Source organism: Anopheles gambiae, chromosome 3 (genome assembly GCF_943734735.2).
Source record: "Anopheles gambiae chromosome 3, idAnoGambNW_F1_1, whole genome shotgun sequence".
In the NCBI taxonomy this organism is placed as follows: Eukaryota; Metazoa; Arthropoda; class Insecta; order Diptera; family Culicidae; genus Anopheles; species Anopheles gambiae.
Genome location: NC_064602.1, coordinates 67,492,703 through 67,508,149, shown reverse-complemented (window position 1 = coordinate 67,508,149; position 15,447 = coordinate 67,492,703). Strand labels below are relative to the sequence as shown.

The window sequence follows — 15,447 nt, the reverse complement described above, 5'->3', positions numbered from 1 at the left end:
ACCCAACCTAAACGGGGGAAAACCGGACAGCATCGTCCACGCGTTATGGAGGAAAACTCTAAAAATGGCATCAAACACACAGCACTAAAAAGCACTAAGCTCTCCAAAATAACCAAAATGAACAAAACGAGCAAACACACTGAGAGATGTGATGCACACGGTCGTAAAAAGCACCCAAACACTTCCACCCAGTGTCCTTATCCTTTTTGGTCCGGTTTGGTGGTTTGGAAGGCAAAAAATCAAAACTCACGTTCCAAGTGGTGAACCCGGTGGGGAAACGAATGCCACCAACCTCGACAACGGTGGACGAATGAGTTTTTTAGCCTCGGAAAAAAACGAATATTTTTTTCCATAATAGAAAACTCGGAACAGATAAAACTGAAGCTGAATGAAACTGACACGCTGCGTTCGGTAGAAATGGCGGAAAAAAGTTGGAAGTGAAAACCCGAGCCCAATACTCTCTCGATCTCTCTCTCTCTCTCTCGATTTCAGCGCAAAATGAAGTGAATGACAAAAAACGAGTAGAAAAGAAACGAACCGTTTGGTCCAATATATGATAAATTGAAGCAGGAAAGGGATACAAAATGGATTTGGATTCATTTCTCGTTTCCGATCTCGGGTTAAATTTATTTTTTCTCCCCTATTGCATACTACCGCAAACACTCTATCTCACGAATCCTTCCTATGTGAGTGTATATAAATGTTTTTTTTTTTGGTTTCGTTTCTTTTTCGTTTCTTTGATGCTGCTTTCACTTGCGTCTGCTTCCAACGACGCGACGTTTATAGATATGCAAAAAAAAACTACCGCTCAAGCATTTTCCTTCTACCTTTACCAGACAGTTTCCTTCCCTGACCCAACCGACTGGACCTGTGTGAGTCCAAGTTGCAAGTCCAAGGAGAATTTTTGATGCTTAACAGCAGGCTGTACCTTTTTATTGCAGGAACGGTTTTATTTTTCTACTCCTGCTCTAATGCTCTTGCATTCACCAAAAACCCTCCGTCTCAGCGAACCCAGTGCGACACAGTTTCAGCGCGACCGGTTCGGTTTAAGATTTCCGCTGTCCGTGTCGGGTGTTTTGCATAAAATGAAACGAGCGCGCACCCGCGCGCTGGTGCAGAAAAGTGTCATCAATATTGTCCGATGATCCAATATTTATAGATTTATCACAATGAAAATTGATACGCCATGAAATGTTAAATGACATTTCGCACGGACCCCGGACGGACAGGGGAAGAAAACTCTGCTGCGCTGCAGATTCCAACGTCAAACGATTGCATGCAAATGACGTCGGAGTTGAAGGCGAATCGAAGCAGTGGTTTTCTTTGAAAAAAATGAATCAGCGCAAGAGTATAAATAACACAAATAAGCATAAATCAGTTTTTTTATTCTCTAGTTCACTTCTACCTCTAGTTCTAGGAAAACATTATCATATTTTCACTATTAAGTCATTGATTTCTGTTGAAGGAACACTATATATTATGTTGTTTCTCAGCCTCTATTATAAAAAAATGCAACAGCCATTCGTCTGAAAATCTATCTTGTAGTCAATCAGAAATAGAAACCGACATTGATTAAGGTGAGCTTGTCAAAAATGATTGTTATTGATTTGCGATTTAATAGCGAATGAGAAAATTTCAAATATACTTATATTTGCTGGCCATGTTAAGGCCATGATGGTCATAGTTTATATTACTACACAATCGAAAACTTGAACACGAAATTTCTGTACTGGATGGTTGTAAAAAGTAGGAAAAATGCCACTACCAATTTTTTATGTAAATACTAATATCAGCATGCCCTTAAAAATCAATTCTAAATTTATTAAAAATATTAGAAATGATTCTAAATTTATTAAAAATATTAGAAATGATTTTCTTTAATTAACTGATGTTGGTTAGTAAATAGTTCCTACTGATGAATATATAAGAAAAAAATATATTTTCTATTCTCCATCACTATCGTAGTGTGACATTGCGATATCCATATTAGCCAAAGCGATCCTAACGTTTAAAAAGGGGTAAAAAAAAACGCTCAAGCATCTTATCGCTCAACCTCCCACAGCACTTGTCCAATCGACGACTTCGCCCGCCAAGCTTAGCGATTTCGATAATGAATGAATGATGTCAACAACGTACAAAGTCTCATCTGATACGGACAGAGTAAAAGAGAAAGAGAGAGAGAGAGCGTCTATAATCACCACACATCGGCTCGTCCATGTCGCATGCGAGGCAGCATTAATTTATGCTTCACGACCGGTATAATTTTGAGATTCAACAAAAAAAACCTACTATTTTCGAACCTTTTCGAAACACATACGTAAGCAGCAGTTTTTGGAGGTTCGCATAAACCCAGACACTGTGCACCTCGCTGTTGTTATTCTCCTTTACCGTGGGATTTATAATCAATGCAGCCAATTAATTTCCTTCATTTCTCTTCCCCCCACCCCTTGCGGGATCCGTCAATCGCGGGCGAAATTGAATGTGTCTGTGTTTTAATGCGCATCAGAGGACAGTGGAAAAAAAATAACCCCCGAACCAGGCAAACAAAGAAAAAACCGGTAAACTATCCCAGAGCTCCATTAATATTTCCTCTCGCTGCACGCACAGGGTTAAAGAAGCCCATTTGTTTCATTCATATGTCTGCAATAACGATTGCTATCCTTGACCAAAAAACAAAGCCAGCAGCATGAAACCGGTTTTTTTTTGTAGATTCATTCATAAAAGATTGCTTGGCTGCAAAATACTACGGCTGAAACATGTTGCTATTGCCCCGAAGCATCCGAAGAAATTGGCACCACGATAAGTGAAAGGACACACTGGCTGCCGCCTAAACTGACAGATGGGAATCGGAATTGCAAAAAGTGCACACTACTGAAATTAATTCTTCAATGAAGTCAACCATCCTTCCTTTAGCTTACGTAAACCTACAATGTAAAGTTGCGATGCCGGGATGCTCGCGTTCACATCCCATTTTCGGACGCTTTGTTTTTCTCGCCCGTGAGCGCAAAGTGCAGCACTGTAATTGTGCTGTCAGTGCTGCACCCTCTCCTGCTCTTCATTTCATTACAACAACCACGGTGCAACACGCTGGCAGGATGTTACCTATTGACTTTCTTGTTTAACGCTTCATTTGCTTATCTTGGTCGTCCCACCAGGGGATGAGGTGGAGAAGTTCGTGCTCAAGCGATCCACATGTCAATAGATGCCCCATACACACACATACACACTTGCAGACACGGAAATTCGATACTAATTCGATTCCGAGCCCGGTAATGTCGGGGTAATCAAATTTACCCTGCTGCCCTGTGCAGTGAATAAGGGCAGCGCCAATGAAGCGCGAATGGCTTCGATGACCCCGCGTGTGCTACGGAAACGGCCACGTGCATTGCTTGCATGCCTGGCCTGGCAACGCGAATCAAAGTGCCATTGCACAACGGGATTAGAATGGAAATTGAGCGCACCCGCTTGAGCTCGGTATTGGCTGATCGATTTCAATTAGCTTTTGTAGTGTAGCCGGCAGTGGAATTCAATTTCCCACATATCGCGACACTGCATCCCCGAAGCCGAATGAAATGGAGCGCGCAGCGACAGAACACTGTAGTAATGGTTTTGGAAACGGATGGTTAGCATTCAAGCAAGAAATTAAAGGTATGTATATAGATTATTTTTAAATTTATCAAAACATCTATGCAGTCACATGTTTTGGATTGCTTACAAAGTCTAATCAAAATGTGTTTACTTTCTTGCATTACTAATCATTTCCCGATCTTTTTAAATGGACGAAAAATGTAACTCGAACTATTTAAATTCCCAACAGTAAAAAAATATACAACGTAGTTAATAAAATAATAAAATAATAATAATAAAAAAAAATTAATATTCTGAACATTTTTGATATGCCATTTAAACAAAAAATAGGGTACCAGTATTCGGCAGTGTACCTGTTTTCGGCAGAGTAACTAAAAACGTGTAATTACGCAAAAACGCGTTGAAAATTGTATCAACATTTATGTTTTACATAGAGATATGCTCATTTGTTATTCATACACGAAGATTCACATCATTTCCATGCATATTTTTCAAAATACCAAGCAAAATGTGAGGAGTTCAATATATTTCGGCAGATTTGCTGTTAGCCAATAGTTCAGCAGGTTTCATTATTAACAGATTTAGAGCAGCGAAACAATAAAAGTATGGTTTTTATGAAAGATTCTTTGGTTGCAGATTTTATACTAGCCCGCTTGAAATTTTAAAATAACTAAAAACAAGTAATTATTCACTTTAAATGCTGCCAAAAATTGGTACACGGTAAATGTTGATTATTGACAGATCAATGCTTTGGGCTCCTGCCAAAACTTTAAACAAAAACACACTTTTGATTTCGTTGAATATTCATTAAAAACTTGATCAGAAAACTGTAATGCGTATGTCGACACATAAAACCACATTTTTTGTATCAAATATCACCAATTTCACTATAAATTATCCAATAACTTGAGAGAAAAATAATAATTTGTGAGGCAGTCGGAGCCGTACTCTGCAGCCGCCAGACTGTCTCTATTTTTCAACGCCTACTTAGTTTGCAACTCACATCAAAGCGACTGTAAAAATTGCCAGCAAAATGCCCAAAATGGGGAACATAAAATTAATAATTTAAGTACTTTTCAACACCATTCTTAGGAAAGTGAGAGTGTAAAATTGTTTTAAACATTTTTGTCTACGTATTGGCATTAATTAAAACATTTACCGACCCGTATTCGCGTTGCCGAAAATAGGAGCACAGCCTGCCGAAAATGGGACCAAACTTCCGAAAATAGGAACAAAAACAGTGTTTGCATTTTCATGAGTATCGCTAGAAAATGCATTTGAAACGACAAATAAAAAATAACACAACATAATTCGATAGTTTATCGTTCAAAATAACGTCACTTTCATGAAAAGTAATAAAAATTGTAAGTGTACAAGCAGTTTTTGTGAAACTGCTGCACTAACCTTCCCAATACTGGTGCATTTACCCTAATTAGAAACCAACCAAGTATAGTACCTTATTTTTAAATATGAACGTTAAAATACGTAAATACGTGCGTAACACCAACGACCAGTTAGCTCACGCTAGGCCTATCGACGCAGTTGCCTAGTATGACTCTACGATTGATACTCCAAATTTCTAAATTATATTCTAGACCACAATTTGAACGATGTATCTATTTCACAAGCTATCAGTTCCGAGCAGTAAGTAGTCATTACTACTATCCCAAATGAGCAGTGCCATTTATTGCATATCCGTAACCCGTAGTGATCGCGCATCCTCCCTGGTTAAGCCATCAAAGTCCACCAAAATAGTTAACCTTCCTCCTGCTCACCGATAGCTGCATGTCCGCTGATTCACAGTTCTGAGAATTGCGTTCATTAGAGTAAACTAATCGTCCGATCGCAATAATATATCGCCTTATTTCCATTTCGAAGCCTTTCAACATTTTCAACATTATTAAGCAGCATTGCCTGCGCTGCTGGAGCTTCTCTGACATTGGCAGGTCCCGCGGCAATATAACTTGTTTTGATCCGGCGCACCGAATCCCTTTTTGGCGCTAATCACCCTTGTCGGATGGTCCGTTACCTTTTCCAACAGTGGTTTGTTCCGCTCATGTTGGAGCAACGACCCGTGCACGGACTAATCAGCGCATCGCATAGTGGCCGAAAACCACCCACGGATGGAACATCCTTCCCATCGAGGGATTCTTCACTGGAAGCCGGATCGTGTACCGGATATCCGAGCCAAAGCTAGCTGTGCGGTCATTGGAAGTAAAGAGACGATCGTCCCAAAACTCGCAAGCAACCGTGTATCCGGTGTGTATAACAGTCCGCGTGACCGATAGGTCCTGCCCGCTACACGGGTTGGCATGAAATATTCATGAATTAAATTTTTTCCAATTTCCTACACGGTGGGACGAGGCACGATGGGAGGCTGGAATGTATGTTGAAACTATTTGTCGGGTGGTTCGAAATTTATCTTCCCTTGTCAGCGGACTCGGATGGGTCGGAAGCGTACCGCACATTCATATACATATACAGATCGCTATCGAAACTTGACCTCGGGGCGGTGAGTATCGGACACGCACAAAACACACACGTGCGCGACACCGATGCACATTTTTAATTTAGATTGTAATCAATACACACACACAGACACACACTTCACATACATAAAGATCTCCTCCAGTCCACATACAAATGAGCCAAGTGGGTTTCGGAGGGGTAGAAGCAACGTGTGCTCAATCACTGGCTCCCCTACTGCCAACGTGGCAGAGAATAAGGCTAGATCCAGTCCGTCCGTCCGGTGGACGAGGACTTTTTTTGTGCGCGTGTGTCTGTCCGCACGCGTTATTAGTTGAACAGGCTGCGATAACACTCTTGTGCCGAGCTTATCGTTGAACGATACATTTTGAAGTAAAAACAAGAGCGCAGGATTAACATCGTTGTGATGGGCCAAAAACGCGCAAATGAGGTGGGGTGTGGGTAGGGAGGAAATAGTTTCTGGCCCATAACTAACGTGGCGATGTGACGCGAATTGGAAATTTGTATTCGGCTCTAGCTACGAAATTTTAAATCTACATACACACACACATACATACAGTTGGGATGCAAATGTAGGCAGAGGATTTTTGCACCACCACGGCTCAAAGCGCTCAACCGAAGCGGGCCGAAAAATCTATGCACAGTGGAACTCTTGGTCGATCTGTTCGCATATGCAAAACACGTCTACATAGCGCAGTGGATTTTTCAATGCTTCTCACACAAACACAGAAGCATAGACACATCCAAACAGCCGTCTACCCAAATGTGTGGCGATGGTGAAATGATGCTGATCATACTGCTGAACAACAACAAGAAAAAAAACCCGGTGATGAGCCGCATCACACTCACCCAGGCCCGCCTGCCTCGTATGCCCGCCGATCGTACAAAGAGTGTTCTTGTTTTGTTGCCTCCAGTTCTTTGCTTTAATTTTCCTTTTTTTCCTTTCTTCTCAACATACCCAGCCTGACCCTGGCTCTAAGCAGAGCACAGCGCAGCACAGCAGAAGCCTGTATTTAGTGGCGAGATTCGATTGAATAAGGATGCATTTCTGGTCCACCGAACATCCTACATGAGTCCTGTGTTTGCCGCACTTGCGTGCTCGAATTTCGCAATCGGAAAAGAGTTGGTAATGGATTTTGCGGTGTGTTAATGGGGGATAGAGTGGGAGACGGGATGGCAAAGGAAGGAAAGCTTTTCCTATAGTCTGTTCCTACTATTCCGGTACGCAGGCCGAGCGCACTGGACCGCTGCAAATCTCGCAAATGCAACGCAACGCAACGCGCCCCCGTTATCGCTTGTTAGGCATAGTTTTAATTATTTAACTGTAGCGTCAACGCGTTCGACTGGTCGGTTATTTAATCGTTAGTTGCGAGTAGTCTGTGAATGGGAGAGAGCTTCAAAGTGGATGCCGCAAATATATAGGGAAAAAGTGATGGCTGGTAAATCAATGGGTAACGATGTTAATGAAAAATTGCTAGAAGTCTTATTTTACTTTCCCTAATAAAATGGGCTTTTTTGCTACATTAATTTTAAAAAATGTATTTTATAATGTTCCCAGCATCAGGCAGTACAATTCAAAGCCTCACGGGCTACAACATTACGCCCCGAGCGGACACGCTTCAAAACAAAGCACCATGAATAAATAATTCCACTCAAAAAAATGTAATTTTGGGCATCAGTATTTTTCCACACTTACCTGTAGCATGACTTTGTGCTTTTTCCGATATCATTCTCCAAAACGTCAGTCGCACTGTCAGAATCACACAACTGGTACCGTTGAAAAAAAACAAACACACACACACACACACTATCCGTAAAGGGCAGCAAAAATGTTATCAAAAATATAAAATCACTCCGCTCACAAGGGCCTACAAGGCGTACGCGCGCTCGTGATATTCCACTTTAATCATATTAAAATTTGAAGTGCCAACAAACCATCAACCAGCTCACGAGGCAAGATGCTACCGATGGGAAGGAGGATTTTGTTTGTTTGAAAATTCGATTCGCATACGGGCGTGTGCACGGGCGGCAAGACCGTGTATTGTTCTCAGTGAACGCCACATACACACGTCACATATGGTTGGCTGGCACATATGGTGCGGGGGGCCGTGAAGCAGGCTGCTGATCGAATCACAATTTCACCTAATTTCAATCTGCCACCACGTCACGTCAGTATGCGTTCGTGCGTAAATCCGTACCACTTCTGCTCCTGCACTTCCGTGTGATTCCACCACCAGCACCGACGGGTGAGTGCGCCACAAACAAACAAAACCAAATCAACACCAGGCGCGCTGTAGCGCCACCGTGATGTACACACGGTCGACTCAACTTTTGCTCGATTTTTTTTTTATCGAAGAAAAGTGATGTGAAAAGGGATTTTGCTGTCATTTTGCGAGGAAATTTCTGACTGCTTTCTTCTCCTTTCTATACACGTGTGCGTGTGTTTTATTTTTTCCCCATTTCCCCATTTCATGCGTTAGACCCTTTTCCGTTTTCGCAACATGTATAGTCAAAAGCAGCTGCCAACAAAATCAGTGTATGTTGACGGAAAATTTACACTCCATGCCGGAGAGCATATCATACGCACATCCTGCACAGGCTGATGCTCCAAGGTCGCTGCCAAACGGTTGTGGAAGCCTCACGCGAATGAAGCTGACAGTTGGAAAGGAGCACATGGGGTGGAGGGTTTAAGGGGAGTTGATTCTTTCCTTTTCAATTCTGTTGGTGCGTTGTCAATTGTTTCGGGGAGGTTTTTTTTCTTTGCTGTCTTCGAGTGTCGAGTAAAACGAGCCTAATGATGCCATGCTTGCGAGAAGAGATCGATAAATACGGTGAATGAGAAGCTTCCTTAAAAGCACTTTGTAGCTATATTCGAGAGATGTTAAAGGTATAAGTAAATATGTGTTTGTCAAACGAGGCAAATACAACACATATTATTCAAAGCTGTTAAAATGTTATCAGTTTGTATATAAATTCCAAACACTAATCTATTGTTTCTTAGCTGTCATCCTACAACAATTATACACTTTTATTTCTCTACAAATGGAATTATTTCAATTTAATGTTCTCCCATTTTGTCCGGCTTGCAATTCTAGCAATTAATAATTCCTTTCACACTTTTTATACCTTTTTCCACGAATCACTCCCTTTCCAGGCAGGTGTTGTAGGTGCGTCAAATATGCCGCAATTTCATCATTTTACTCACGGGGACAAATTATGCCTCCTCCGAATAACTTGAGTTGTTTTTGGGTGAATTATTCACCCACCCAAAAGTTGCCCACAGCATCACAGTGTCTATGAGCGTCGTGACAGATAAGCGAAAACATCCAAGAAATGAAGTGGATGTTGCGATTCCGCACAACAGCTTCCTTGCTGCGAGCTTTACATAGAGACAGAAAACTTCCAAATATTTCTTGCAAACACAAACGAACTTCTGGCTGGTTCCAAGGAAGATGAAAAAAAATGAAACAGCAAATGGAGTACAACAAAACACAACGACACCACTACGGAGAGAAGATAAACACGAAACTTTCCACTGGTTCGCTTACGTGGTACAACGATTCTGGGTAAAGAAATTTATCAAAATTTCGCTAGTACTGAGGGAGTGGCATTGAGAGGCTGAATGTATCATTCGCACTGGGATTGTATTTCAATTTGCACCACCACCACCACCAAAAAGACACACACATACCGCTCTGTGCAGCAGACTATTTGGCGAAGCACTTTGCTGTGGGACTGTTTTGCCCCGTTTCAAGCTTAAAACGAAGGGTAAGCAAAAAGGAGGAATAGAAAAATAACAACGTAAAAACCAGCCTAAAACAACCCCCACCCCAATTCCCATAAGCTCTAATCCTCGGCTCGGTTAGTTGGTGTAAAGAACAGCCAACCCATCGCTTCCCTAGCGGTCTTAAAGCGAACACCGGTACCGGTTAAAATCGTTTGAATATTTAAAAAGCATTACAACTTTTTCTTTCTGCCCCGTGCCGTGCTGTGTTCGACGATCGTTTGAAGTTTTTCCTGCCCGTTTTTTGGTTTCCCCCTTCTGTGTTTGTGTGTGTGTGTGTGGGGGTGTACGGCATCACTTGGCATTGTTGTTCACCGGTATTACCACCAGCCCACACCCGTAGCCATAGCCGAAAACGAAGACATAAAACGAACATTCGACAGGGAGCCAACACACAAGGTGAAAGACATCATGCGCCTCCACCAAGTAGCTACCGGGGCAGGGAGGCAAAAGAAAATGCCAAAACAAAATCCTTGTTTTTAGCCTACTTTTACACCTCCCGGGCGGATCGCACTAAGGCGTAAGCTCATCCGCACAGGTGGCAGGGTGCGGGAAGGGTGGGTGGCCGGCACCGAAATTGCTCTACACGTGATTACCATAATATTAGAAAATGTTCGTACCGTTCACGAAATTGTTACCGACACAGCAGACCAACAAAGCCGTCATCAAACAAGTCAAAGAGCTTTCTTCCCGGCTGTTCTCTTCCTGTGCCTGGACCACACCCCGGAACAGGTGAGTGTCATGACCGGGACGGTAACGCACACTCGAAGTGTTATTAAAGTCGAATTAAAACATCTCACCTGTAGCGGGCGGAGGATTTCCATGCCCTCTCTCGCTCTCCTTGAACCACAGGAAGTGTGGATTTGATACGGTCGCTTACATGCTTCCTTCGTTTGTTTTCTAGAAAGCTCAACTTTTCTTGCCACCTTAGGGTGAAGAAAGCAAACAAACAAAAAAAGCAGTGAACAACTGGCCAGTAAATAAAATACTGCTCCTTATCACGCTGTCTTCCCATTACATGATTTACTACGCAATTTTTTACACTCTTTTCACCCATGCAAAATGATGCGATGAGTGGATCATACGAAATTGGTAAATGGTTGAGCGAAAAAGTTTTACACTTCTACATGCCGTTGCCTTTTTTCCACGCAGCAACACCATTAACCAGATAATTTATTCAAAAATGATGCACTGATTTTTTTTGCAAGAAAAACTCCCCAAGCTCACACACACACACACACACGCGCACACATTGTTTATTTCTCATTTGTCCGCAATTAATCACTTACGATGCAGGGATGAATTTACGCAACGGCACGATTATGTACTATATTTCCCCTTCATGAAAATGCAAACATTCCACACAGGTGTGTAATCTGCCACTCCAACCTCAGTGCGGGCGTGTCATTAAAATTATGCAAAATATGTTTGGTCTGCTATGTTTCTTATGCTACCACATTTAAACATATATTACACAGAAAACACTCAAACGCACATTACATGGCCACATTATCGGTCAGCAACGTGAAGAGCGTGCAAAAGCAAGCCACATAAATGCCCGCTCGTGATTGACAAAAGGCACGCGACTGTTTATCCAAAACCAGCGGAAATGGCACGCTTGCCAATAATTGTGGCATTTTTTTTAAATGCTGTCCACCAATTCCAGCATATATCAATCCGACGCTGCAAACACTTTACGCAGCAAATCGACGCAAATCTACCCAAAGCATTAAACTAAAGCACCGCAATCCATGCGGATTGTCCACGGTGTGCGATGGGGTAGGGGAAAAAGCGTACTCTTTTTTTTAAATAGAAATTTACATAAAATAATTGGTTATTGAAATTTATGAGACCTCCTCCAGCCATCCCCTTCCCATGTCTGTCCTTCCCATTCTGGCGGGTTCGTTTAAAATAATGTTAAAAACTACAAACAAAAACTAGCAATAGCAAATGCCAAACAAAAAAATATTGGTGTGACAATAAAAAAGGGGGAAAAGATTCCTGTTCAGTAATCAACAAACCCACATCCTGTTCGTGTTGCTCAATTAAAGCGAATGCACGCGTGGTGGGGAGCGTTTAACAGCAAGGGGCACATTTTGCAACCCAAACACAGAAAAAATCAGACAAAACATTGAACAAAAATACAAATATAAAAATCCATCCCGATCCGACACCAGCCTCACCTAACTACCGAACGCATCGCAACGGCAAGCTTCCCGCCAGGATTAAGTCAAATTGCGTGCGGGCCAGGGTACCCTAGCAGCAGGACGGTGAGAGATTGATGAAAAAGTAATTGAAAACCATTTGGAATGAAATTTAGCATGAAATTGATCTTACGGCACGGAATGCGAAAACGATTTAATCCTGTTTCCTGACTATTTTTATTTGTTATCGCTTTGTTTTTTTTGCGTTTTTTTTCTGGTAGAAAACATAACAAACGAGCAGTGGAATGTGTGATGCATATTTTACTTATTCCTTTATATTTTTAAAAACACCTTTATGATCTTTCGACATTCGTTTGAACAAAGCTGGCTAACAATACGCCTCTGCTCGTGCTACTCTCCTTCAGCGATGCTAAAGTTTGCTCATCAGCTACACGCCGTACAAGGAATAGTTTTGCCACTAAAGTTTCTATCCGAGCGCTTCCAAGAAATGCTTCCCTGGCAACTATTTGCGAACCATGTCAAACGGAAGTTTAACCCCAAGATCTCGTACCCAACAGCCAAGGCCCAAAAGTACCGTGTCGTACATAATTCGGTCGGCAAAAATGGATCATCGCTGCTCGGATGCTGCGGAAAACTGCTCGTGTTTTACACCGGAAGGTCGGGCCGCTCCTGCCAGGATAACAATACTAGCTACCTGCCTGTTGTTGCTCCTGCTCCTGCTGCTGCTGCTGCACGACACACCGTCATGCATAACTTAGAGCATGTATTTTTCATATTTCAAATAGAATTCGCCCATCCCGGAAGGCCGTGTGGCAGGTAAGTGGTGCTAAGGGGTGCAAAAGTTTGAACCCCACTATTTTCTCATATGAGCCTCTTAGATGATGCATAATTTTAGCGCGACCGGAAGATCCATCCCGTGTGTATGCGAGTGTGCATGTTTGTGTGTGTTCGTGTGAGCGACGACGACACTAGAATTTCTAAAACTGTTCTACCCACCTTTGGCAACATTCCCACCGGTATATCACCGGGGACCGGGCTTGTGAAGGTAACCGAACCATTTGCAGGGGTTTTGGGGTCAATTTGAAACGTACGATTTTTCAAACATGCTGTTTAAATACAATTATTTCTATTATCCCAGAAGATAATTACAAGAGGGAGCTCTTGTTCGATACAGAAAGAATATATAATCAAGCATAAAGCATACTTACAGTGTAATTTAAGGTTTTATTAAAAGATAACCAAAAATACTTTAAATAATGGGTCCAACAGTAAAAGGGTTTCATTCCTTCTAACTATTATTACATGTATACTTCATGTATAATGATAGTAGGCAGTTGTATGTTACACAAAAATATTGCTCTGTCTTGAATGTAACCACTGCAACCCCTTTCTTGTAACTCTTTTTCTCCAAGCAAGGTGGCAGGCTGGTGAAAAATATGCTCCACAAGGGCTGTCACCTACCGGCGACTGGTTTTACTGCCCTCTTACGTCCGCTTACGAGCTGGCCAATCTGGCTGCCAGTCTCGTAGTAGACGCTCCATTCCCAACACGGGACGCAACAACGCGTCACGTACTTCACGTAAGATAAATTACGCCGACCTGAGTAAGTGGAAGAGAGAGACTCTGTACCTCCGAACCGAAGGAACAGGATAAAGTTTACTTGTTATTAAATATTTTCAAGGAATTTTCATTGAAAGCATGCATTCATAGCAGCTGGAGCAGCAGCAGCAGCAGCATCATCTTCTCAAGCTTTCAAGGACCCGGAGCTTTTGTACGCGTTGGTGGTAGATGGCTTCCGTTTCCCAGCGTGTTGGGCGCTTAAAGCTATCCCGCACCACGCCCGTGTTGCAGTGAAGCAGTACCGGCACGAAAGCGACCAAGTGCACGATTCAAAGTGTAGCAAGTAGGGAGGGCAAGTTTTATGTGTCTAGAGGGTGTACAGCGACTAGCGAGCGAAACAATAGACCAATAAGTTTACAACTTCTGCCAGTGCGCTCTCACCACCCTACGGTACGTGCACGGTAGCGTGAGTGCAACTATTTCATCATTCTTCCGCAAAACAGTTGGATGGATTCCGGTGAAAAACTGTGGCAAGCGCCGTTGCATCGTTTGTGCAGCCCCACCATCTTGTTAAAGAATGCATATTCAACTGCATTCAACCGGTGGTGCCATAGGATAATGGGCATTCTGGAGCGCCTCTTTCTGTGAGGGTTTTTTTTTTTGTAATGAAAACTCCTTGTTTAATATTTCATATTTTTTCGAGCGATATAAAGTACGATGTAGGAAAACGTACACGAATGTGGGAAGAGGAAATACTCGGCACGAGTAAATATAAAATCATAAAAGTGCAACGTTTTTCTTATGAAACTATAAATTTCCCATTTATTGGAAGGATTCATACCTGTGCCTATATTAAATTGCTCCTAGCACATTGCTGCTACTAGAGGCATTTCAGTATGATTATTAATTTGATTATTGATGATGATGATGATGATGATGATGATAACAAGTAATTTTTTTTTAGAAAAAAGCTATTGAAGCTATACGTAGTTGTAATGATCGAATATATTCAATTGCTTTCAGGATAAGAAAAAGATTATTTGATATACATGCCATTTCTTGCACAGCGCCTAATGGTATGCACAATGCTGATTATGAAGATCTTCTGATTCATACACGTTGCCGTTGCCAAGGACAAACAAAAGCTTCAATTCCTTCGATCCCTGCACTAACCTTTGCCAATCAGAACACTAAACATGTTATATTATTCCTAAAATTGCAATCACCCATACCACTGATCGCTGAAAATGAAACAGAAAATTGCAAACGCTGACGCTGGGAGCGCTACTTACATATCACGGTGAGCCGAGCGTTGGCACGGATGGCGGAGTTGAATTTGGCCGGTCCGACCTGACACTGGTACTCGGCATCGTCCTCGATCGAGGCGTTCGATATTCGCAGATTGTAGATGCCGAGATTTCGGTCGGCCAGCACGGAGTACCGCGGGTACCCCGGTATGGTGTGGGAAAATCCTGTCATAGAAAGAGAGAAAAAAAAGGTGTGTAAGAACCAGGTCGACGGCAGAACGGTAGCGTCAGCAGTCGGGCACTATTGTATTGGCATGTTAGGGTAAATTTCTATCGAATACACTTACCGAGCGCAAAACCATCCTTTGTCCACTGGACGGCACCGACCAGATTGTAGATTTCGCAGCGCAGCAACGCTTCCGTACCTTCCAGCACTTGCAGATCCCTCGGTACGATGCGGAACTTCTGCTGAGCATTGCACAGCAGCATCGGGATTACTGGAAAGAGACAATCACAGTACAGTTACAATTATCTGGCCAGGATTAGAAAGATAAGGATGTCGCTGCCACCCAACCCTCAAGGCGAGAGTCACACAAAAGCACAACCTACCCCCAAC

The 15,447-nt window shown here is 42.4% G+C and overlaps 1 protein-coding gene across 4 annotated transcripts in view; it reads right to left on the bottom strand.

Moving 5' to 3' along the window:
* LOC1272555 (nephrin) overlaps nucleotides 1-15,447 on the bottom strand; it is a 79,539-nt gene that overhangs the window by 21,356 nt on the left and 42,736 nt on the right. For 3 of the 4 annotated variants that reach the window (XM_061656401.1, XM_061656402.1, XM_061656403.1), the window contains exons 4-5: nucleotides 15,179-15,328; nucleotides 14,877-15,056 (exon numbers count right to left, since the gene is read on the bottom strand). In XM_061656401.1, the coding sequence (XP_061512385.1) occupies nucleotides 14,877-15,056; nucleotides 15,179-15,328 (330 nt within the window). Of the gene's footprint in view, nucleotides 1-14,876; nucleotides 15,057-15,178; nucleotides 15,329-15,447 lie in introns of those variants that run through there. The other variant, XM_061656404.1, reaches the window with a different exon arrangement.